Genomic DNA, 25,701 nt, shown 5'->3' with positions numbered 1-25,701 from the left:
GGCTCCAACAGGGCTAGTGGGGAAAGATGGCGCAGGAAGAAAAGGGGAAGGTGAGTGTGAGATGCTTTTCGTTCTATTGCAGAGTATCATTAGATTATCCTGAAAGCGTCAGGAGGTGCATCTACAGGTGTAGTCTCAGGGAACAAAAAGTCTGGCACCAGTACCGGAGAAATGTCCTCATTTTCTCCTCGTTCTTCCCACTCTTGTACTGCAGTGTAGCGCATTATCCCTTTAGGCTGATCTGGAAAGCTTGTTTGTGCAGCTGTAGACTTGAGAAACTTCTCCAGTACTTGGAAAAATAAAAATTGTAGGGTTTGTTAAAATCGTTCATTCCCGCCCCCCATCTGGTTCCCCACGCAGCTGTACCGTGGTTGTGGTGGTAGAGCAGAGGGAGCAATTCTTGAGGAAGCACTTGTGGGAGTGATGGGGAGGAGGCGTCACAGGAATAGTTTACCTTGATGCTGCTCAAGAATTTTGTCTTCTGAAAAGACAGCTTTATTCCCTTCTGAATGAGGAAAAGGTGTTCAGTCAAGTGCTTTATTTCTCCAGGCCTTTTTTTTTTTTTTTTGTGTGTGTGTGTGTGTGTTTGCTTCTTGAGAGGAGGAAGTGTGATAGTTTACTTTTCTGTTTTTAAATTCCACCCTCCCTCCCCCCATTTAATTTGTAGTTCTGCAGTGGGAACAAGGCTAAAAAGCTGTCTCTTAAGACTTCTCTCTGTGAGTTAAGCAGCTTATTTATTTATTTATTTGCACTGATAAAGCCATTGAGACAAAGCAAAGCAGATTTTGTATGACCTGGGAGATCTTTGGTCTTGATCCTATAGTGACCTATATTGCTTCTGCTGTGAAACTTCTCAGTCAGACTTGCACTTTATTCACATGGATTCAAGTGTTCTGCAAGCTTTAAACATCCTTTCTCCTATACCCAGGGTAGCTACTGACACTACCTGATTGTGTTTTAACATTTTCAATCTAAATTAATTGTTTTAAGGTATGTAGGCATAATAAAATACCTGATATTTTACCAAATTTTACTTTGTTATTTCTGAAAACATACTGGAAAGTAGCATTAGAAGGGGTCACTCAAGTCAGTTTATCCACTTATTAAGAGTTACGAAGAACTGTGTATGAGATGTTTAACTCAGAAGCGTTTACAGGAAATGAACTATTTTTTGCCACTGGCTACAAAATGCTCACAGGTACATTTTAAGATACTTAAGATCTCTAGTGAAAAATTGTAAGGCACAAGAATAAGCTGGGTTGAGAAAGATCTGAGGTATTTTCCCTGTCTTGTATATCTGAAGTAGCAGGGAACTTGTTAAATAATTTTTAAAATGTTCTTAATGCATGCTAATGTATGACTTAACTGAATGGGAACAGGTATGTGTGTGAAAATTGCTGAGTAAATCTTAGTTACAGAATGGGCTTAAAACTCTTCAATTGTGAAGACTAAAATAACTATGACAGGGAAGTTAATTAGATCCGCCTACGTGGTTTGAAACTTCAAATAGATGATATGATTACAGTTGTAAGAAATAAGGAGCAACAGAGGAAATACGATGATGTTTATGTATGAATAAATAACGTGAAAATCAGAAAGATAATTAAAGCTGTAAAATACCATGTGTTTTGAATTCCTGCTTTTGTTCCATCTCTTCTAATTTCCTTTGATCCACAGACCTGATAGCGTACTTCTATGTTTCCATGTTCCTTGCATCCCTCTGCCCCAGAGAGCTGGTGAAGAACCACACGGCCTCTAAAAACAAAACAAAAGATTTCAGTGGCAGAAACCAGAATAGTTGTGTGTATTGGTTTCTTGGTTTAAAGCAAATTAAAATGCATAGAAATTCTTTGGAGGGTGAATAAGTAGGAGCCTACAGCCCTGCTTATTTTAATGGATAGAAATAAGATACAAAAAGCAAAAGAAACACAAGAAAAAATATGTTCCCTGAATTTTTAACAAGGACTCCATAGATATATGAACTTGTCTGTGAAATGAAACCTTCAGCAACAGGGGTTCTGCAATTGTTGTTTTCTTTCTTCCATTAATATTTTTGCTAAAAGCTGCTGTTTAATACTACTGATGCTTTTGTAAATGTTGAAGACCAATTTGAATCATAGTATTGTGCCAGAAGAACTAATTGCTACCAACATGACTATAGACTTGTTTTTTTGATACGCTTTTGGGTATAATGGCTTACTCACTGATCTGGCTATTCATTGATTTGACTACACATGATGCAGCTGCTGATTTTTGTAGAATAGAAGGAAAAATACCATGATAAAAATATTTGGTGAACAAAAAAATCATCAAATTATATGTACTTATTGTGTTTCTTTGCATTGCACAGGAATTTATTTTATATACTACAAGGACTTATTAAAAACAAAAACAAACAAAACAAAACAAACAAAAAAAACACAACAAAAACTGCGTTAAAATGTTATCTTTGGTTAAAAACACTCTGGTATTAGAAAAGAATGCTGTGGCCACTCTGTACTGCTGACTGATGCACTTCTTGCGTGCACTAGCAACACTTGGCTTTGCCTTATGCTTTACTACTCACCCAAATCTGTGTTAATTAACATTGTCTCATGATATGTCATGTAATATTGACTAATTGTAGCAATGTCAATGACTGTTGTAAAGCAGGGTTATTTCTTTTTCTGGCCACTGAAATGAAATGGGGAGTGAGACAAGAACTCCCAGCACTCAATATAATTTTTTGACTTTGCAGACATGGGAAATTTCATGGACACAAACCAGAGAAAAACAGTGACTGAAGGACAAGCTGCAGTTCTGAATTTCCTGCACATCCTCAGCTATCCAAGACCACAAGTGACATGGTTTAGAGATGGGCACAAGATTATACCAAGCAGCAGAATGTAAGTCAATTTAAAGCTCAAAAAACCCCACCCTACAATATGATTAATTACCTTTGATAACACAACTTACATTTTAAGTAAGCTAATTAAGGTTTAAAGAGAATAAAGTAGCCTCATTCATACAAAGCTTGAGATAAATTACTATTTTAAGACCATCTCTGAACTTCCTAAGCAGTTTGACAAAATAATTCATGTGGTTTTAATGGTCCTGGTGCAGCATAAGGGAGTGGATATGTAGAATGCCTGCACTTCCTTCATGCTATTCATTTCCATGATACATTTTGGAAAAGTAAATGCTCATCTCTCAATTATATTTACTTCAGCGGACTAAATGAATACTTAGATTTTTCTTCTTTGATGGGTCTGATTTTCTCACATGGACTTACGCTCAGTACTGTTTCCCTCACCATGCAAGTCTTATTTTTCCTTGTGTTTTTAGCTTACAATGAAAGCTTTTCTTTTTGACTAATTAGCAGCTCACCCAGTAATGGCAGAAGACCACTGTGGTTAGTTATTATCTCAAGATGTGCTCGTTTATCATTTTCTGAAATAGTTATAAGGCCATCCTGTGTTTTAACCTTAAACTGATTTAAAGACTGTGGCAACTAGCTGTAAAATTTAAAAAACTTGTACATATATATATAAAATATATAAATATATAGATATACGTTGTCAAATTTGTTAGGAAATGCCAAGAATGTTGCTGGTTATTTCATCTTTGCAGTGTGTTTTCATGTGTTCCAAGTTGCAAGACATGCAAGCAAGTGATGGTTATGGGATCTTAGGAAGCTGCAGAAAGGCTGCTGAGTCTTCAGAGTTTATACTAGAGAGGGAAAACTTGTTGGATTTTAATTTTATTAATCCATACTGCATATTTTACTGCTGCTCATGTTCATTTTGTAAATGCAAAAGCTAGTATTACAGACTCTTTGAAACCGTTAAAATTGGTATTGCAAGGCTGTGAAGCAACTGTGTAATAATTTATGAGTAGTTTAATAGTAATTTGATGGGAAACAAGCTGGAAGCTGAAACAATGGGTTTCTGGGCAATCTCTTGAAGAGAGTGAAGTGACAAATCCTGAGTTATTAACCATTAAGAACCTACTTCTTGCACTTCTGCCGCATGACAAATTTTCTTTTGTCAATGCTAAGAATACACAATTAAAAAAATAATTGCGGATAGGGAAAAAGCCTTGTTGTCCAGGTATCAGGCAGTTTCATGGAAACAATTGCTGGGGAACAGAACAGAGTGACCTAGACAAGCATGCAGTGTCTGAAAATGAGATTTGGGTAGGTTCTCTTACAGTTCGGGAATATTACAAGTAGAAATGTTTCATGTATTTCTTAATTTTAAATTCTTATTTTCATATGCTATGCTTTACTCTTACTCCTTGTCTGTTGGGATTTTTAGGGTAAAATCACTTGTAATTCATAGCACTTTATTAATGTTTATGAATGGGAGAACTGTAAAATTCTGTTTTATGATAGGGGTGGAATATACACAATTTTTTCAACATATATTTTATTTACCTGGTCAGAAATTCCATCTGAAAGGAATCTGAAGACTTCTGTATCTGAGGTGGCTGTGAAGGAAATTCTGAGCTTTTTTTATTTTATTTTATTTTTTTGAAGAAGTACATATGTTGAAAGTGTGAACCTCCTCGGAATTTTGATGTATCTCATACAGTAAGCCTGATAAGTTCAGGAAGTGACGGGTTTATGGTGCTCACACTGATCACCTGTGCACTCTGTGCAGTAGGTCTACTGCTCCCTCAGAGTATTAGAAAAATTTTAGGGCACCCACTAACATATTGCTGCCTGTGAAATTCTGGAAGTAAATATGGCAGCCCTAAAAAATACTTGAAACCTGAGACACACAGAGGGTGTGCATAAAAATGTGAGAAATGTAAAAATAGCCTTTCTTACCATAACTCTTTTTCTTTGTGGAGGACGTTGTGCATTTCAAGTCATGTTCTCTGTACGCTAGGAGGTGTATCAATTTAACTCATCTGTTTAGTAGGTGATCCAGTGAGACTGATGCAGCTATCTAACAGGATCAGCTGCTAAACGGATCAGTTAAATTGATGCAACTACCTTGTAGAGATGCTCTTTAAACTGGTTAAAAGTCCCTTATATTGCTAAATCAATATAAAGCTTTTTTAATCGTCTTAAGCTTACGATGATTTAGCCAAATCAGTCAGCTAGTCTGTCAGCTATAATAATGATTTTCAAGTGACATCACTGCAGTGTATGCAGACTGAGGAAATAAACAGTGCTGAAGACGAGGACAGAAAAGGTGGTTATGGTACACAATAATTTCTTGTCAGTGCTTGCTGAATACAGACAAAGCTGGCGTTGTCCTTTTTTTTTTTTTATCTGTAGCAACTTCTAAGAAAATTGTTCAATCATATTGTTCCTCAAGTGAACTTCTACTTACACAGAAGTCTTAAGGAATACATAATTATGTTGGGCGTTAATGATCCCAAGCATTATTTATGCAGGGTTACAGGACTACTGTCCCTGTTGGACTGAATTTCATAGCTGTGGAAAGAGACATAAACAGTGTGCTGACTTGACTCACGAGGTGAAAAATATGAAAGATCAAAAGTGAGGAGTAGCTTTGGAAAAAAGGAAAAAGGTGTCTTGAGCTGTTTCAAGGAAAGGCATTTAATTGGCACTGCAGCAAGGTTTACATAGCAGTTTTAAAGTAGTAAATACTGATGTCATTCTCTTAATGTTTACTGGTATTTAGAACATTTAGGGGAGGAGTTCTGCCAGCTCTTCAGCATTCCAATAGTAGCGTATTTCTAGGGAGCTAAGACAACAGAAGGTGTATTGCTGAGTTGTCACAAAATTCATGTATCGCTGTATATATTATTTTGGAGATGCTTTACAAATACATCAGATTAGACTCTTGTACTTTGGGGTTTCTAATATTATTTGTATACCTTAATACAATTGCTAGCTCTAATGAATTCTGATGACCAGATGGAACAGACCTGTAATTTCCCATTTCTCCTACTGGTCATTAGCTTGGAAAGTACCAACTGTTTAGAATGGGAGTAGGAGAATTGATTCAATGGATAGCTTTGGCTTCCCAGCCTTTTATGAAGGCAAAGTCAGAATGGCAATCTTACTCTGAGCCTGCATAGATACAAACTTGCTGGGAGAAAGTTTCATTTTGAGCATTTTGAGATTTTTTTTTTTTTTTTTTTTTTTTTCCAAACTGCATATTCTATTTAACTTAACTAGCAGCATAATTCATGGCAGAAATTTGTAGCAAATAACTATGTATTAGTTCCTACCTCAGTGGTGTTTGTGCCATAATATTTGTCAAAGACCCAAGTTAAGGATAACGGGTGTTATTTTTTTTTATATAAACTTTTTCATGACAAGTTCCTCCTAAATGAGTGGGCACGTAAAGCCAACAAATCTCTTTATAATGGATGAATGTGAAGCAAATGGCCTGCATGTACTCAGGGGGTTGTTGATACAGTTTCTGACTTAGGGCCAGTAATGTATCTGCAGCAGAGCTTGTGTGATATGATGGCATGTATTTAAAAATTTAAGTCCTAGGATTTTCTTCTCCCACTTAGTACAGTGTGCATATGTATTCATTTTGGCTTTTGTGCATTATCTTTCGCAAAGTCTCAATTCAATATTTTAAAGATCATCAGAAGGAAGCTGCCGAAATGCTAGAAAAGTATGAAATGGGGAATTTGAGAGAGAAGACCAGAAGTTCAGCAGCAGGAGAAAGTAAGAAAGGAGAGGAATTAGATTCTGGGATGTTTTTTATAGTTAAATTATGTGAAATTTTTCATAGAAGCTTTAGAAGATGCTTCATATTACACCTTGACAGATTAATGTTTTCCAGATACACCAGTAGACTAATGTGGAATAACAACTGTGCTGTTATCCAGGGACTTGACTGATGGGATGATTCCACTTATTTCTCCTCACATCTTACAGAAAACAATAACCTCTCTAAAGGTAACTCTATCAAAAGGAATTGCTACTCTAAGTTGTCATGTCTTCAGCTTACCTTGCCTGGGTGTACTTCATCAGGCAGATGAGCAAGAGTTCAAAGCAGAGAGTATTTCACTTTCTTTACATGAGGCATTTATGCCTTGGAGAGGCACAAAGGATAGTAGCACTGTCCAGGTCTACAACTGCATTTCCGTTGAAATAGTGAGAAATTGAATTGCTATCTTCAGTAACTTTATAGAGTAAAACTTTTTTTCCCCCCAGTAAGCTGCGGGTAGATGAATATTAACTTATATGTCTTTTGCTAGTGGAATTCTGTCTGTCGTGAATCAGGAAAGTTCATTTTTGTCATGTAAAATCAGTTTTGGGGTGTCCTTTTTAGCTGGGTGGGTGTTTTGCCACCTAGTTAACTGTAAATGAATCAAAATACTTCACAAAAGCACTTCATCCTGCCAGACAGTGAAGATGAATTGCATTGCCTTTAGGTATACATGAATATCTTTTTTTTTTTTTTCTTTTTTTTTCCAGTAAGAACAATTCATTATGCATTTGAATGTGTGTGGTCATTACTAGCTCTTACAGAGACTAAATGTGCTGACAGATTGTGCAATAAAAATATGTTAGGCACAAGCAGTCCTCAAATATGACTTGCTTTGGTTTTGGGCACTCATAATACCTTGCAACTAAGCAAAGCTGGTGTATACTTTCTAGCCATTTGTTAAGGTAAGATGGCACATACATTAATGACAGTCTAACAAAGAAAAGTAACTATAGCTAAACAGACTTGAAAAATGAGAAAGAATAAAGTATCTGGGAGTAATATATTTGATTTTGGGTTGATATGAGCATTAGATTAACTTTTGGATGATAACAGCTCACTTAATGCTCCATGTATACATTTTTCACTTTAAAACAAACACCACTTCATTTTATATGAGCAGTTCTAGTGCCAACAATGCATTTCTCTGCAAATACTAGCCTGTCATACAATTTACGTTAGTTGCACATAATTACTTTTCACATACACCAGATAATACTTTAATTAAAATTCTGATGATTAACATTAACGAACAATAAATTTAGAGACTGTCAACTCTGCCATGTATTAGCTGAGTAATAATTTAAAGAATAAAGTTTGCAGATCTCTCCTGTCTGCTAACGTGTTATGAAGTGGCACCTCTCAGTAGTAAGAGGCATGACAAGAAAACTGAGTTGCTTTCATCTATCTCTACCTTTTACATGCTCCACATTAATTTTCAAGTCAACTTCTAAGTACCTGAGAAAGAAGAATATATGGTAGAATTAAATTACTCCCTTTAACTGAAATACATTACTATCCTGTTATTAATTTTTAACTAAACTTTTGCGTTGAGTGATTCAAATTGAAAGGAACGGGCAGTACAAGAAATAATCTTACACAATTTTACTGCTATGCCCAGGACTTGCAGGCATACGAAGGACCATAGGGAAACCTCCCATCATGTCCTCAAGTACTAAGTTTGATTCCTGGGTGCTGTCAGTGGACTGTTTTGAGTGTTATTGTCTACTGTGTTCAGTAGAGGGAAAACATTAACACCTCAGTTAACAACAAATCCCAGGATTATTTTCTAAAGCTGTTTGACTTGTCTAGATTCAACCTTACTGTTTTTCCCCCTGCTCATCGTTTGCCACTGTCTTTAAATATATGTTTTAATAATTAATTTATTCAGACCTCTTAACTTTTAGGATGAAACATCTGGTTGGTTAGATGGAGGGAGCGGTATTTGGGGACCATGAGTGCTGAATTCAGGGTGCATAGGAGAAACACAGCCCATCACAGCATGGAAGAGGGACAGTAGAAGAAAAAAAAAAAATGCTGCAAAACCACACCTCTTGGAAGGGCTTATCTGAAAGCAGATTCTTCCCAAGAGATACATTCTGAGGAGGTGCAGGGCACATTTTGGGATTTGACCAATATTTTTCATTACGAATTTGGACCATAAAACATTGAGTTAAATATATATATATATATATATATATTTATATTTATATTTATGGGTCAGGGGAAGTTGCTGCTATTATACCAGCACTGCAAAATCCATGTTTTTGATAAAGAGAGTGGATGCTTGGAACTATTACTGTGTTTTTAATGGGCCTCAGCTGCTCATGGTACTTCTCAGTGCAATCTTAAACAGCTGTAAATATCAGTGAAACTTTAAAGATCACTAACGGAATCTGACTACTAGATACTGTTTTTTTCTAAGATGATTACATTTAAAGAACAAAATCATTTTTTTGTGTCACTACACTTATTAATCATAGATTTAGAATTTGTAAAACAATGGGGAATGGATGGAAGTGTCACTAGAAAGAAACCTTTTTGCTCTAAGTATGATTTAGTTATCACTGCTTGCAGTAAGATATTGATTTATGAGTCTGTTGCTTTCTGGAGACAAATGTACTTTGAAAAAAATTGTGGACTACGAGCAAAGTGTTAATAGCACTACTCTTTGAAAAGAACTTGCACTATTTTTCTAAAAATCATATCTGATCTGGAGGTTGATAGATACGAAGACTCACTGTCATTGTACTTGGGGGCTCATTCCTTCCACCTGCTACATTTCCAGAACTAATCATAGTATTAGGAACAAATCACTAATAAAATTCCTTAAGAGCTGATGTGCTTTTGTGGGAAAACATTTTTTTTCTATCTTTGAACAACCCTATCTGCAAAATGAAATATTTTAATGTGCAGACAAGATAAGACCTTTTAGAAGTGTTGCGATCATTTCTAGAAGCAAATATACCAGATAGAGCTCTTGTTTTATGCTTAGCAAATAGCAATTATTCACAAATCCCTATGAACAATTTATTTCCTATGACCCCTCGCATATCTGTATCTTTATGGCAATAGATGCAAAATGCTAGTGACTTATCAAGTATAGCAGCAGGTAATGTCTTATGTTTACCAATTAGCTTTTATTAATCAAAACTGACTGAAGTAAAATGTATCTGTCAGTGCTTCGGCTGTGTACTACAAGGGATTATTAATTTTCTTTCTATGCAGAGACAAATACTGTCTTTCCTCATGATTCTGGCGGGTTTTTATGTGATGTGTGAAGGTGTTAAGACACAAGTTTGTAATTTTATAATATGAATTTATGTAGAACCATCTTAAAAGCCTATCGTTTTGGCAGATTTATTTTCACATTGAAAACTTGTGTGATTCAGGAGGGGAAAAAAAGCAGAACTTTGCACACTGGGGATGTGTTGCGGTTTTTGTGGTTGATTTGCATCAAGTCTAGTTTGTTAACAGTATTCAACTTGATTTAAAGAATTTGGTACAGGGAAGCAAATGTGAAGCAGACCTTACATTAATTAACGCTACAGAGAAGGGAAGAAGTTGGCAGCCTGCCTATGGCTTATCTCTGATCCATAGTTGTGAGTGGAATCTTTAGCTGTTTTCTGTCTGGCCTTCATCTAACAGATTCCAAATGAATTTAAATAGATTGTAAATGCCCTGTCTGAGCTTTCACGGGACTATCTGATCTGCATGAGGAGGAGGATTTTTAGCTCTGGTGAAACTTTCTAAAGGCACCTCAGAATTAAAAGAGAAAAAAACAGTCAAACTGCCAGTTTTCATACAGAATTTGTCTGCTGCACATTAGCACTACCTTTTATTTGTTTATATGTCTATGGCTATTTTTATGTGTCACCCAGATCTGTTGCTGTAGATGTCAGGGCCAATTCCAGCCATAGACAAAAGGCATCTGGCTGCTGAGTGACCACAGGCATTGCTTGCTCACCTTCATGCTCTTCGCTTTCCCCTCCAAAATCCAGCCACTAGCCAGATCAGCCTAATATTCATTGTAGCAGTGGCAAGGGGTAGGGATGAGAGGGAGATGTCTATGCCTCTCCTCCCCTTCTGCTGGTACATGCTGTCTGCACAGCCTTGAAGAAAAGCAGCTGGGTCGAGGCAGGTGCAAGCATGAAGTCTGCGGGGACTGGGCAGGATGGATGTGAGTTCTGTGTTGTCCGACCCCTGCAGAGGGAAGGCAAGGCAGAGAGAAACTCAGGAGATGGCCTGGCCAGGGAAAGGGTCCCAAACACTGCAAGAGGGAGAGATTGCTGCTGTCCCCTCCTAGACATTGCTCCCCTCTGGCCATACCCCTCTGTTGCTGGTAGAGCTGAATGTGGCCCATGTTTCATCTGTGTAGTTGGGGATCTGTAGGCTTGGAACCAAGAGTGATTGAACAACAAATTCATAGCTTAAAAAGCAAGAGAGGAAACATCTTAGGTTATAGATTCAGTGTTGGCACGTTCTGGCATTTTTTCTGTTGTATGTTCCTGGCTAATTGAATTCTCAAACCAGAGATATAAAGGAGCTTTTATTTAGGAAAAGCACTTGATGAAAGCATGAAGGTAAGATCTGTACAAAGCCCTTTCATGTAATTTTTTTTCTGCAAAACGTCAAAGGCTATTCAGTTTTTAAAACAGAGTTTTGCTAGATTTTGCTCAATAATTTTTCAAGAAACTGCATTTGTTGTCCTTCAGCAACCAATACCATTTGCAAGAATTTTAACAACTCTGTTGCTGTCTGCCAGCTGCCATGTGTTCTTGTGCCTACTCCCAGTGTAATACTTCTTCACTGGAAGAAGAGTGCAATACTTTTATAATAATCACTAGTTCGAACCACTGATTATTTTAAAACATCAAAACTCATTTTTGGAAATCCATCATCTGTTTCCATGGGAACTGAAACTGGCCTTAGCAGCAGCTAGAAGCAGAGTTTATTGGGATACTTATAAATTTCAATGGCTGTTGTTCTACAGCTGTATTTTCTGTTTACCCAACATATACTGCAGCAAGAAGCTCATAATATGCTTTTAAAATTCTATGTACATATCATTTTAATTTTTATTCCTGTTTTTTGCAACTTAACAAAAATGTTGTGATGAAGGAGAGAAAATGTCAATAATCTCCAACATATGCAGTCAATATTGGGTGTTTCCATCAAAGTCCAATTGCTGTCATTGCTATTCTTTTAGTCAGGATTGTGATAAAAGAGAATGGAAAAATGTCCTGCCTTGAGGGGGCAATGTATAGGTGGAGGATCCCACTTAGAGGTGTCAGGTATGCTATTGCCCCTTGGTAATCTTATCCCTCTGTCCCATATCTGGAGTGTGCAGAGGCCAGTGGAATGCTTCACCAGTTCTCAGTTCTTGCTTCTGTGTGGAGTCTGTGCTTTCATGGGAGCTGATCTTAGATCACATTATTTATCGTTACTGCCATAACGACTTCCTAAACTAAATAAATGCCCTCACATCTTTGTATTGGCTTTATCAATAATTTATTCATATTTATCATCATTCATATATTTGTATGATTATAAACAAATCAAGCTATGTTTTCAAAGAGATGGATTTATCTACTTCTGCATTCCTACATAAAGTTAAAAATAAAATAAAAATGACGTAATAAGGAGGAGGATAAATACCTGGTGTGTATTGTCTAAGCGTCACAGCAGCAAGAGTGTGCGCAGAAAATATTGTGCAGCCATTTTAGTGGGTCCTGGATCTTGTATGAACTGGATACAACTCTAGTTTCAACAGCATTATCTGAAGAGTAAATTTGTTTTAAAGAAAATTTTTAGCAGCAAAATTGAAGATATCTTAAAAACATTGTGTAAATAGGCCTTTATCGTATGTTGATAGTTTAAAATTCCAGTACAAAGAAATAAGCTAATATGTCACTGATCATTTAATAAAACTAGGAAGTTAGCAAAATCTCCTTGCTTCAGTGAAATAAAGAGAAGTGACAGGTTAACGTTTTAATGCCTGATAGCTTTTAATCCATAACTGTCAGTGTTGATTTCACTATATAAAAAAAGTTTATGATGCTGAAGGTTCACTAATCAGGATTCATAAAGGTAAAATTTCAGTTGTCATCCTCTCATCCTCTTGCCTCTTTGAGAAACCACTTTTATTCAGGAAAAAATTCCAGAATGGAAAAGAAATACCAAGCATGAAGTGAGAAAAAAAATAGTGTGTAAAATATGCCTTACTTTCTCTCATGGAACCAACTGAGGTAGTCTTGCATGAGGTAATAACCTCACTATCATTCCTTATTTATTCATTTTTCATTTAAGAAAAAAATATTTAATTGGTTGGAAAATTACAGATTGTGAAGCACCTTTATGAATTGTCTTTTTACTCACTAGAGGATAGTAATTGAATTGTGGGGTCTCTGAGACTTCTGTCATCAACTCTGAAGACTGCTGTAGCAAATGGGATATTCACTTAATCTGGTCTTAAAAATGCTGTTAGAGGTAGGCGGTTGTAATGATATTTGGAGTAAAATATGTATGTTCATTGGATGCAATACATATTTGTTCTTTTGGTACGGATACCTTTGTATTAGATAGCACAGGCAGATAGTTTTATACCAAAAGCAAAAATGACGTATTGTGTAACAGCTTTGTTTTGTAAATAGCGTGAGTAATACAAAGAGCATACGCATGATGTACAATGGTCAAACAGTATGACAGCAGGTCTAAGTCACCCAGCTAGATGCCAGATAATTTGCTAATATTTCAAATCTTTAATTCCCTAATATTTCGTTTATCCCTGTGAAAATGATATAATAATAAACCTTTGTTTGTGTAACATCGAAGGACTTTTCAAAGGGTTGCTTTTTTTTTGCCTTTTTTTTTTTTTTTAAATATCATACCTTAAAAAAAATCCATTGGGTCTTTACTCACATGCAAATGTTGAGCATCTTCTTTTATTAAACTGCAGAAGGGATTTACCAGAATTATGATAAGGACTCTGAAAGTGTGCTTTATAAATGCTAATGTAAAATCTAGTATTTTAATAGGTTTCTTAAATTTACATTTTTAAGTATAGTACACTGAGTTTTTGAGGATTCAGGTTCTCATTTTGACACTGTTCCAGTAGCTTCCTCCTTCTTTAATAGAAGTGCTTTGTATTTATTTCATCTTGTGACTATCAGAGATGATTGCACCCTGTGCTAGTTCTAGCTGTACAGGGGAAGGGAGTGTGCGTAGGGCAGGGCTATGCAGAGGCTGAAGTATGTTCAGGTGGGGAAATCCTTAGAACAGTGAAGTAGTTCCTCCCTAGACCATGCCATGCCCCACGATAACAACAAGGTGTTTTGTTGCAGTGCACAGATAAGTAAAGAAACTGGGTCTTCTGAGTCAGTCACCTCTGTAGTAGTAGGGCATTTTAACTTAGGTGAAAGCAGTGAGAAGGATCAGCAGCAATATCACAAGAGAACAAAAATGGAAACCTTTCTAGAAGAGCTTAAAATAGAACAAACTGGAAGAGCAGCTGTAGTTGCCCATGAATTCCTGTCAGTATTGTTCTGAGCCATTTTGGTATGTGAATAACTCACATTATTCTTTCAAAACCCCTGTAGTGTTTTACATTAGTTAGTACTTGTTTTTTCAACCTTCCCTTTTCAATTGTAGCCTTCTCTAGTCATGAATAAGTAAATTTGCTTTGTCCTTTGCATTTTTGCCATATCACAATTCATAATTCAACATCAGCCAATTATAGAAACATTAAGATTGTTCAGAATCAACTCTGCATCTTAGTTTTCTCCTTGGCAATTGGAGCAGGATTTGTGGCCGTTTGCAGTGGCATTAGAAAGGCTATATTGAGTACAATATTTGAGTAATGAAAGATATGATGTATTGGTTACTTTTTCTGACTTGTAACAGTGATATGTTCAGTAGAATTAAAGGTGTGTTTGCACTCGATGTTTGGAATATTGCTGCTCCTGAAATCAAATGCTCTAGCTGCAGGTAACTGCCTCTTTCTCTCTTGGACCATTCTATCTTACTGTTAACATTTATTTTTACAAGAGCTAAAACAGTGGTAAAGGTAATGAAACCTCATGCTTCAGGGCATAAACTAACACTTACACATATGCTTCACATATCCTGAGGATTAATTAGTTACTATGTGTACAGCATTTAAAACATAAGCAATTGTAAAGTTATGCCAAGTACTGCTACCGGCTGATCATCTGTGAACTTAGGAGTTAATTTCTTCTGTGCACAGATGAATACTGTACAAGTAAAGAACATTAGGGTGTTTTTTTAATGATTTGTTTGTTACTCACTGATCAGTTGTCCTGTAAGAATAACATGCTACATTTAGTATGTTAAGACCTGACGAGTTTGCTCATCATGGCACTACTTGAAGTACCAGTCTGGCTATGTCCACATAAAATCAGAGCATTTTTATGAACTCCAAAAAACACCTTTAACTGCTTTATATTCACACCTAAAATACGTCCGAAATTTTTAGTAGTCCAGAGCCTTGGCTCTGGCTCTTCAGAGTTTGTTCTTGCAAGGGAGGGATTCATCGGAAGATCAAAAGGAGGGTTTATATTAGTAAAGGTGGAATATATACGTAGGGTAAATTAACAGGCTTTCACAGGCAAAGCTTTGTGTAGTTGTGGTAAATTGGTGGTAGGAAGTCAAAACCACCCAGTTTTCTCACTATGCATATTCAAATAAAGGTTATTCTTAATATTAGTAGTAAAGACAGAACAAGAAACAAAGCGATGCAAAATTGTTAACCTTTACTGAAATCAGAGGAAGGTGGACTTCTTAAAAAACAGTTTCATTTTTCTTCTCAGAAGGTGTATATAACTTAGCTTTCTAAATCAGTCTGTGTGGATTTGCACTTAAACAAAGGCATCCATATGAAATTTCCACTCTAAATTATTTTTAATTAGTAAGTAGTTCAGAATTATATTTGTAATTACAAATTAGCATCAAATTTTAAGTATATTGAAACAAGCTTTTCTCTGTAAAGCTTATTTTCACTGAGACTGAAATGGTTGATTCTTGCAGTGCATGTTGTGCTTGTTTGTTTTATTTTTCCTGGAACTGTTTGCTGTCATTTGTAAACAAGAGAGATCAGTCTGTTATTTACCGAGATTGAGTAAAAACACAGCGTATTATTCAGTTAGAAGACACAGTACACAGAGTAAGCAGATCAGGAAAATGTATTTCAGTGCCAGCTTCATTAAGTTGATAATCATCTCAATATATTCCCTTACAACTTCAACAATTAGTAGCCATAGTTTTCTTTTCATAATTGTCTTTAATCAATGGTGCAAAAAATCCCTAAGCCAAATTCCATGGTAATTGGAAGCTTCCAGAAAAATATTCGCACGTGTGTAGCATTGCTGTGTTGAACACTGCAGTAAGAATCACGGGACCAAAATCTGCTCATTGGTTTGGGATTCTGGATGATGGAATTCAACATGGGTGATATAACAGCAGCTCATCTCTGAGGAAATGCACCTTAATTTGTCATCAACCATATGTTTATTCAAAATATATTCTTGTTTCCAGATACTGCAGCAGTGGGACGCGGCCACATGCTGAGAGTATCGATGGCTTTGGAGATTGGTGTTTGAGTTTAGCATTCTGTGACTGTGCTCATCTTCCCTGGCAAGACTATGAAGGGTTGCTTCTGTTCTTGAAAAGCAGCTAGTCTATTATTATCTTGGCTCACATGCTAACTTTTATGCTGGAGTTTCATCTTTAACTTCTGCAATTTCAGTCTAAGCTTATGGAGGCATTTCTCATGAATCTTTTTTTCAGAAGTTTCAACAAGAGATTAAAAAATATAAACAAAAAGCATGAAGTTTATTTACAGAGTATGGGAATAAATGATACCGTAGTGGAATCATAATAGAAGTAATTCTTACTGAATTTCCTCTGCAGTGGAAGACAATGAGAAAAACTGTGACTGGAGCTCACCTGTGTCGGTCTCCTCTGTGGCTCCCCCAGATGCATGTGGCCACAGCCATTTCCTTGTCGTAGCCAGCGGTCCTGGGGCTGCCAGCAGCCCCAGCACTTCCATTGAGGGTCCTCCATTCATTTACGGTCCTCCACTATAGGAAGATAATGAGAAACTTGTACTCGATTTAAGATATTAAATAAGTGAAACAGGCAGAAAGGGAGTAAGAAATTCCAAAGGAGCAGTGCTATTATTCTAATCTAATGGTTAGGTGACCTCAACCATTTTTGACTCTCAGATTTTCTTGTGACTTCATCAGTAGGTAAAACCTAGATTTAAAACAAAACATTCTCCTACCTTGCTCACATTTCTTAAATCATGTTAAGATTTTTTTTTTTTAATCTCTCTTTGAGTGCAAGTAAATTAGACACTTGTGGAAGATACGTATAAAACCTCTTATTTATAATACAAAGACAATATGAAGGAAAGAGTAAAGACATTGAACGATATTATGAGCACATTGAATGTCTTCTGAAACTTAGTGAAACAATACCTATGTTTGTGAAAAGGTCTCTTTTTTATAAGAAAAATGTTGTAATTTGTTTTCCAAATAATTACATATGGAAATATTTTTGACTAGCCTGTTTCTGTCTATCATATTTGCAGTTTTATTCTGAACACACAATGGTATCTGCTGGTGATGTTAAGAAGAGAATACCGTGTCACTGGAGTAGTGACTAGAGATGAGACAGTCTAATAAATATTCCTGGAAGAGTTACTGACTGCTGTCTAAAATATGGCATGTTAATGCCAGTTTTATATCTCATGGGGAAGTCTTCTAGCTTTGTAGTTGTAACATTAAACATCTCGTCTCGTGTTGAGGAATCTGGATGTTTATAATGATAACTTATATATATATTTGTTTGAGAAGCAAAATTCACTAGTCCAAAGCTTCTGTTCACTGTGTTCTTGTCTAGAGAAGAGGAAGAACCTTCTGTTTCCTTTTCTTTATTGTAGAGGGTCCCATAATTGAAGACAAAAAAAAAAAAAAAAATTCAAAGGTGCCTACACTTGTATATACTTATTAGGCTGATTCAAATAGAGTAGATAAACCCTTGATACTGCAGTGTTCAGTGTGGATGGAAGCTGTGTGAAATTCTTTCTTTCAACATAGCTCTTCAAGGTGCATTATTATTTTAGCTGACTTTTATCAATTTTAAATTTATGCAAGATGAAGTGTTTATGTGAGATAAAATGTACAGCATGTTTTGTAATATGTCATAAAATTCATCGAGCATCATCTGGACTGATGCACACCCAGTATGAAATATAATGATAGAACTTCTCTTTTGCAATTTCTTGTGTTTCTGATCATGTCTCTTAATTCGCTCTTTTTAATATATTAGACAGGTTTTTCTCACTGTGGTGAGCCGAAAGGCTCACAGATATACAAGAAGCTTCTGTATTTTCCTGTACTCCCTGCTGCTTTGTGTATTCTGTCAGTGGCATATTCACTTAATTATATGACAGGCAGTAACTGCTCTCTGAGGGAGCAAAAACAACTGTTGAATTCACTTTTAAATTATATCATACTGCTCTGTTCTAAACCTCTTTTAAATAAATGTTGAGGATAGAACTATTGATGTGGTTTTTAAACTTTAAATTTCAGTTAGTTCAGATCATTTTAAATAGTCCTTCAGCAAGAATAAATCAGTTTTTATAACTTATAACTTTCAATTACAGTCTTTGGAGAGAATAACAGCGTTTTTCAAGGAGCTGTAAAGTACAACAAGGAAATGGTAGCGTTTCATTTGTGCGGGCTTTAAGCTCCCATGGAACCTAACAAGAGTTTTTCATAAGGAAGCACATCCTAGAGGGATCCTTGAGTGTGTCAGTCTAGGTGAGGCTTTGATCTAGCGTTTGAGCTTTCACTTAGGAAACTTACTGATAAACCTTATGGGGCGATGATGCTGACCTACTTTGCTCAATTTCTACCGTTCAGTAAAAATGGACTGAATCACAAGCTGTTAGTCTTCACTGATGTGCCACTGACTTACGTGAAAAGATGTTTCCTCTGTGCAAATCGCAAACGGGTGGCTCTGATGAAGGAGAGATTTCAGTCTTAACTAATAGCTGACCTCATTTCAAAGTATTGGACAAGCCAAAAGCTTTTAAAATGTAGCAGGAGCAAATTTAAACTAAGTCAGGTATGACTCTATTAGGTACAAACTAAAAATGCTTATTAGGAATAGGCAGAACAAATACCATGAAATTAGATAGATAGGTATCATCCATATGGTAGTGTGGACTAAATAGAAGGCTTATGTGTGAATTTATTCCATGTTAAAGGAACCAACCAATTGGTTCCTATCTGCTAATATTAATTTTTAACAAATCTTTCAAAGATGAGTAAAACCTGTAGGCTTATATGCCTGCCAGTATATTTCCAGTATTTAAAATAAAAAATGTCAGTGGCATTAGAGGTTTTCAGTCTTGGGCAAAGTAACTGAGAGTTGGACTTGATGATCCTTAAGGGTCCCTTCCAACTCAGGATATTCTATGATTCTATGATTCTATGAACTGAATTTAGAACTGTAACAACAACAAAAATGAAAATTCATCACATTTTTCTTTAGATTGTCATTTACATATTTGTTTCAGTATGAGCTTTGTTTCTATGTATGCAAGTTAAGCTAAAAAAAAAAAAAAAGGTATTGAGTCTGGAGATACGTGGAAGTACTACAGTAATTTCTCTCCTTTTTCTGACCATGTTGCCTGATGTTGGCGTGCACTTATTTTTTTTCTTTGGACCAGGGCTGTACAGGGTGAATTCTTCCTCCTCTCCCCACAGTCTCTGGTGATGCAGCTCTAAGATGATGGGTGCTAAGAGAGAAAATAGTAACCCCATTCATTTTTAGCAGCTTACTATGTAGATTTTCTTCTGACCAGTTAGACAATAACATTTGAAAAACTTTAGTACTCAGATTCATTGCTTCTACCATTATTAATACTGTTGAAACAAAAATAAGGAAGTAGATATTTGAAAGCATCTGAAGTGTTTCACCTTAGTACCATTTTGAAACATGTTTCTTGTTTGCATTCTCTGACCCTCTCCGTGGAATTAAATACTTCAGTAACTATTTTTTTTCTGTTAGAATGATGCAGTTGTCTATGATTTGAGTCTATTTAAAAAAAAAAATTAAATAAACCCTTTACATATTTTCTTTTTTCCACAGGCACAGAGATAAATGAAACTTAAGAAAAAGTTGCTGAATTGGGAAATGCGACATTAATTCTAGAATATCCATTTTATAGATTAACCTGATGTTTTGCATTTTAAAATAAGAAGGAAAAAATAGCATAAGTAGCAATAAGATGTGTAAAGGATAACATTTCTCAGGTGAATTCCCATATAAATTCTTAGGTGTACAAACGTAGCTAAGACAAAGGTGAAAAAATACTGTCCTTTAAACCAAATTCAGTGAAGGGATACAGATTCGAAAAGCAAAGCCCTGAACGGTGGAAAAATGAAGGAATTTCTAATACTGATGATAATTTTTCTGCCTTGACTCATTTTGCCTTTCTTTCCCTTTTTTCCTCTCACTTGCAGTGCAAAGATTGTAGGGTTTCATTATTTACTGTGTAAATCAGAATTTTACCTTGTGGGATTTTCAGAAATTTGCTAGATTAGATTCATATCATGGAATTCAAATTGCGTTATTCCACTCCAGCATTTGAGTTGCTATTTAAAGGCTTCTAGTGCTTTGTGCTTTAATCTGGCCCTTGATGAAGCTGTATTTGCACAATCACAGAAATTACATAAATTCAGCACTTTATTTCAAAGATCTTACTCTGCTCTTCTGAATGTTGGTAACTTTGGGGTATATTTCAGACAGTTCTGTAAAATGGTACCTGAGGTAGGGTGACATACATTTAATCTCCTCATGAAATTCCCAACATTGTTTGTGTTTGCTGCATTGCAGCCCTACAAGCTAGAAAGGAACAAGTTTTCCACTTCTGCATGTCCATTGTAATTCTCCTTGAAGTCCAGATTGTGGGAATAAAATCTTGGAAATCACCTTGAATCATGCATCATGGAAAAACTTTATAGAAAAATATACATAAAATGATATACGGAAACCCAGTCATTTTACTTTGTTCTGATTTTAAAATGATCAACATCCCTTGAACACTAATTTATAACACGCTCTTACTGCTCTGTCTAATCCAAAATAACAGCACATACAGTCAGCATTCACTTAACTGAAGTTGCATTTCTCTAAACACTACTCGTTCTGAATACTCCATTTACAGGTTGTCCTATCTTGATGATAATATCTGTTTTGTATGGTGTCTAATTGGCTTTTAGAAAAGATAAATCAGGTATTCCATTAGAACGTAAGAAATGCCCTGTTGGCTCAGACTAATGGTCCATCAAGTCCTGTATTCTGCATTGCCGCTAGCAAAGTGAGAGCATACAGCCATATAGCTTTCTCCCTTGCTCTCTTCCGGCAACCATGATTTTTGGATTAGCGATGCTGATTGTTTATTCCTGCCCAGTTCTTCCAGTATCTGGTTATAAACTTTCTGTCCATGCATTTGTCTAATTCTGTTTTGAACCTGCTGATACTGGCTGCCTCTGTAAGTTCACTATTTTTGTTGGTGTTAACTATTATTAAAATTGATTCACCGTTATGTAATCATAGATGTAATTTAAATGTGGTAAAAACTACAAATTTGTGAACAGAAAAGGATTTTATGTACCTTGTGTACTTAAAAAGTAAGAGAGTAGCACATTAACATTCTCTTCTTTAAAAAATTAGACTTAAAAAATCAAAATCTAGACAGCAAACCATTTCAGTATGACCACACAGATTTATGAAAATGTCTCTACTGTTTAATATTTGTAGAAATTGTTTAGGAAAGAGACTAAATATTATGTTAAACAACATTCACAGATTATACTGAATTTGATGGAAAGTTAAAGGACTGATTCAAACGTCTGGAGGTATTAGACAAGGTAAATACAGGATCACATTTGGTTGAAAACCAAAGGATCTTTCAAAAAAAAAAAGGGGGGGGGGGGTAAGGGGAATAAAAAATCTTGTCTTTAATGATCAAGCGTTAGCACTTTTCCTGATAGTGGAAGAGTGTTGGAGTCCAGGAGTTCTGGAATAATAATAAAAAAAAAGTCAAAACTTTTTGAATGATATTTCAGGGTATTCATCTGACTCTCTAAACTTTCTTCAGCAAGAGGGCAATATGCGTTTCTTCTATTTCTTTCATCTTTTCTGCTTGGCTGTTTCACAAAGGGCTGAGTTAGAAAAGGTTTCCTGGGTGTTATGTGGACCGAATCTCCTAACAGATACGGTTATGTGTTAGTAAAAATGGAATGCTTATACTTGTACCCAGAAATAATTTGTCCTTTAATCACTAAAAAACAACTGAGGTTCAGAGTTTAGGTTTCTACGCTCCCTATGCAGATATTTATGACACAATTGCATATATACCAAGGCTTTTTCTGATAAAGAAATGCCTTTTAATCTTGGTGAATTTACTGTGTTGGCAAGAATTCTAAGCCTTTACTAATAGGAGTGGGAGAAATTTCTTGAACTCTTACTCTACTATACACCAGCTGCAGCATTTTCTCAATCTGCCCTATCATCACCGAGTTGAGCTGATTAAGGATTAATGTGTTACAGTGACCCTCCACTCAGGTGGGGATTAACTCTGCATCCAGAGCAGCACCTTGTGAATCATCAAAACAAAGGCACTGCGTAGCCATATTTAGCATGGGATGTTTTCTTGGGTTAAAACACAGTTCATCAGCTTCTTCCTTGGTTCAAGAGTTGGAGAAACTCCAGCAGTTTCCTGGCTGTTTGGATGTCAGTTGTAGGGCTGTGGACTTTTTGGAACTCCCTTCCTCAGTCATTGAAGAGCAGATGACAACAGAAAGCTAAACAAAATGCCGCTTCTCCTATGAGGAAATTATCGAATACTTCTAATATTTCTGTGCCCAGTCTTCTCTGGAGAACAGTGGAGATGTTTATTAAGTAAACATTTCAAAGCAGTGGTATATTTGTTGTTTTCCTCAGGAGGAAAGCTTTTGGACCATGTGACTATTGAATTACAGTTTCTTTAAAAACAGAGTTTGGAATTGCAATTAAGTATCTGAAATTACAGCAGTCAAAAACCAATTTCATATAACATTAAATTGAGTCTGCTCTAAAATGTACTTACACAACATTAAGAAAGAGAGGGGAATCTATAAATTTCCCATTTTACTTGCCAGTTATAATGCTAGAATAAAGTACATTTGCAAAATTATTTTTAAAAAATTTGCATGGCACCTGTATGCATGACACCTGACTTCAATTGACTGCCATCACTTTCGGTTCCTGGGAGGCCTTGGCTTACACTAATGGCAAAGTACAAAAGGTTGTGATTACCAAGCCCCAGTATGAAAAAGGGTTTAGATCTAGAAGACGTTTAGTAAAAAGAATTAGTATTGATCAACATCTGGAGACAAATAGGGTCCTGCAGGAGTATGGTAGCTGCAAAATAAAAACAAATAAGATATTAAATGCAGATTATATGTAAACAATAAGATTAGAAAAGACATTTCAGCTGTAAGCTGCTCTTAGAGCTAAGAGAAAATATCTTCTGTTTTTTTCCTAAGCCTGAAGATGGTCTCATAGCTTGAGTGCCACCCCTTATTTGGTTCCTTATACTAGAGCAAGTTAACCATTCAATGTTTTACACTGTGCTGTTGCTGAAAGTTATACGTAATGGTTCTATTTTTAATCTTAGTAACACTCACGCTTCTGAAGTAGTTCATGAGTTCAGAGATAACTGGATTAGTTTATGCCATTCATTGAACCTCAGCAAGGTACACAACAAGAAATTATTATCAGATGTTGTTTGTTTTGTAGCTTCAGCTAAGCCCCAAATGCAAGGTTTTTGGGCAAATTTTTATAGAATGAAATATGCTTAACTTTATTTTCTGCCCTTTTCAAAATCTCTTGTGAGTGCTTTCAAATGATCTATGAAAGCTCGTTTTATATACATATATATATATGTATATATATAGAAAAGATTGATTAGATGATCAAGTTCAAAGAAAACACGGATTGAAAAAACAGCACAGAGGTAACTTTTCATATGAATTTGGTGGTATCAGTGTTTTTTTAATGCTAATATAATTTTCTTTGTCCTTTCTGATAAAATGGACCAAGTGATACCTTAGGAGATTTTCTCGGTCTGTGAGCAGTACATAAGAGTTTGTTGAAAGCTCTACAACCTCTTTGCTAGTGAAGGATCATTAGAGAGGTTTCCTCTTCTGACTGACATTCCTGGGAATGTGTTTTTTAAGCTTTACAAAGGTGGCATGGCTGTGATAAGGAACAAGAATGGGTCATTTACTGTGGTTACAAAGAGACACTGATGCTTCCCTCTGTTGAAGGGCATTGATTTTTTCATTTTGGCTCGCATCATAAATAGACACTGAGAAAAAGTACCACTCAATGATTGTTTGCTTGGCAAAAGAGAGTTGAGATACTTTTCATTTAAAAGGGAATCTTGTTGCTGCATTGATTTTATCTGACTGCTGTTTGTTTGTGTGTACAGATCTAATGTATAATTGGAATCACTAAATGGGGAACACAGTAAATCGAATTACGTGTTGTTTTACAGTAGCAGAAAGTATGAGATTTGTTCTTAGAAATGTATCATAAAATTTAGCTTTAATTTATTCAAGTAGCCTTTGGAAATGTTAGTAGTTAAACTGTCTGGTGATGAGGAGATGAAAGTTTTGGGATAGATTCACATTATTTTAACATTAATATTGTGTGTAGAGGATTTCTACACCTTCTCTACATGACAAAACTGTCTGAATTAGGAAGAATTTTCATCTAACTACTTAAATCATTGTGATAAATGCACTAAATTAATTGTCAGTCAGTTTTTTTCTAAAACAGAAAAGTCCTTGAAGGAGAGGGTTACAGGAATAAAGAATGTAAAGTGAGCAACTGCCTAAGAGAGATGAGAGATGTATTTCTCATCCAGATAAAACAGATGAAAACCTGTTTGCAAGGCATTTAAGAAGAAAAGCCTGGAATTAGAATGAAAGATGATGTTGCTAAAAAGACTTAAAGAAATGGAAAATATTGAAAAGTGCAGCAAGAAGCTCCAGGATTAATTTCTGGTGCTGATAATTTATTTATTTTTTAAAATAGTCTCCACTTTTTTTCAGCCTTTTTAATGTAAATTCTTGACTATACACAGTCAGCTGTGATGGCTCAGCTGATTAGTAGAGATTTTCTAAGCCTTGGTAATTTGTTACTTTTAATCATCTGTCCATATACTGAGAGATTTGTGATCCATCCCATTGCAATTGTAAATATGGCAGGCTTAGGATGGTGGTATAAATGTGGGTTTTGGAGATCAGTGTAACTGGAGATGGTTTAGGATAAACAGAGTAACCCCACTTCATTTTAGAAACATTTACGTAGGGGACTTACAACAACAGGCATGCAGGAACCATGAGTAATGCAGTCAACCACTTTCTGTAATTTTAGAGGACAATGCGACATGATCTGCTTGGTTTAAATTTTATCAGCTCCTCAGAGTATTTACTATTTGGAGTATTTCTTTCCTCATAGTCATTTTCTGATGGTTAAAGTAATGTCGTAATAGAAAGAAAAGAAGCCCGTTTTGAAGCTTGCAGTTATCATGATGACAGATTTGCTTTTTCCTTTGCATACTTTGACATGTTCAGTCACGATTCTGTTCTGTTCAAATGTAGTATGTTTTAATTTACTTTGTAACTGAGATTCACCTTCATATGCATCTTCACAAAGAGCTTTATGTAGATAAATTTCACTTATTGCAGTCAAACTGTCATCTCCAACAATAAGATGATAGAATTCACAAGATTATAAATATCACCTCAACACCGTATCTTTAGCTGAGCTAAATAAAAGATTGTCAGGATAAAATATTAGCACTAAGAAGTTTTTCTAGGTATTTATTACATATGCTTAGGAGGAGGAGTGGGCTTGGCGGGGTTGTTGG

At 35.8% G+C, this 25,701-nt stretch overlaps 1 protein-coding gene across 2 annotated transcripts in view; it reads left to right on the top strand.

Annotated features, from left to right (window-relative positions):
* Positions 1 to 25,701, top strand: part of SDK1 (sidekick cell adhesion molecule 1) — a 393,889-nt gene that overhangs the window by 118,882 nt on the left and 249,306 nt on the right. For both annotated transcript variants that reach the window (XM_035340049.1, XM_035340050.1), the window contains exon 5: positions 2,738 to 2,885. In XM_035340049.1, coding sequence (XP_035195940.1) covers positions 2,738 to 2,885 — 148 coding nt within the window. The remainder of the gene's footprint in view (positions 1 to 2,737; positions 2,886 to 25,701) is intronic.

Source organism: Oxyura jamaicensis, chromosome 14 (genome assembly GCF_011077185.1).
Source record: "Oxyura jamaicensis isolate SHBP4307 breed ruddy duck chromosome 14, BPBGC_Ojam_1.0, whole genome shotgun sequence".
Classification (NCBI taxonomy): Eukaryota; Metazoa; Chordata; class Aves; order Anseriformes; family Anatidae; genus Oxyura; species Oxyura jamaicensis.
This window is presented reverse-complemented; position numbering and strand designations above follow the sequence as displayed.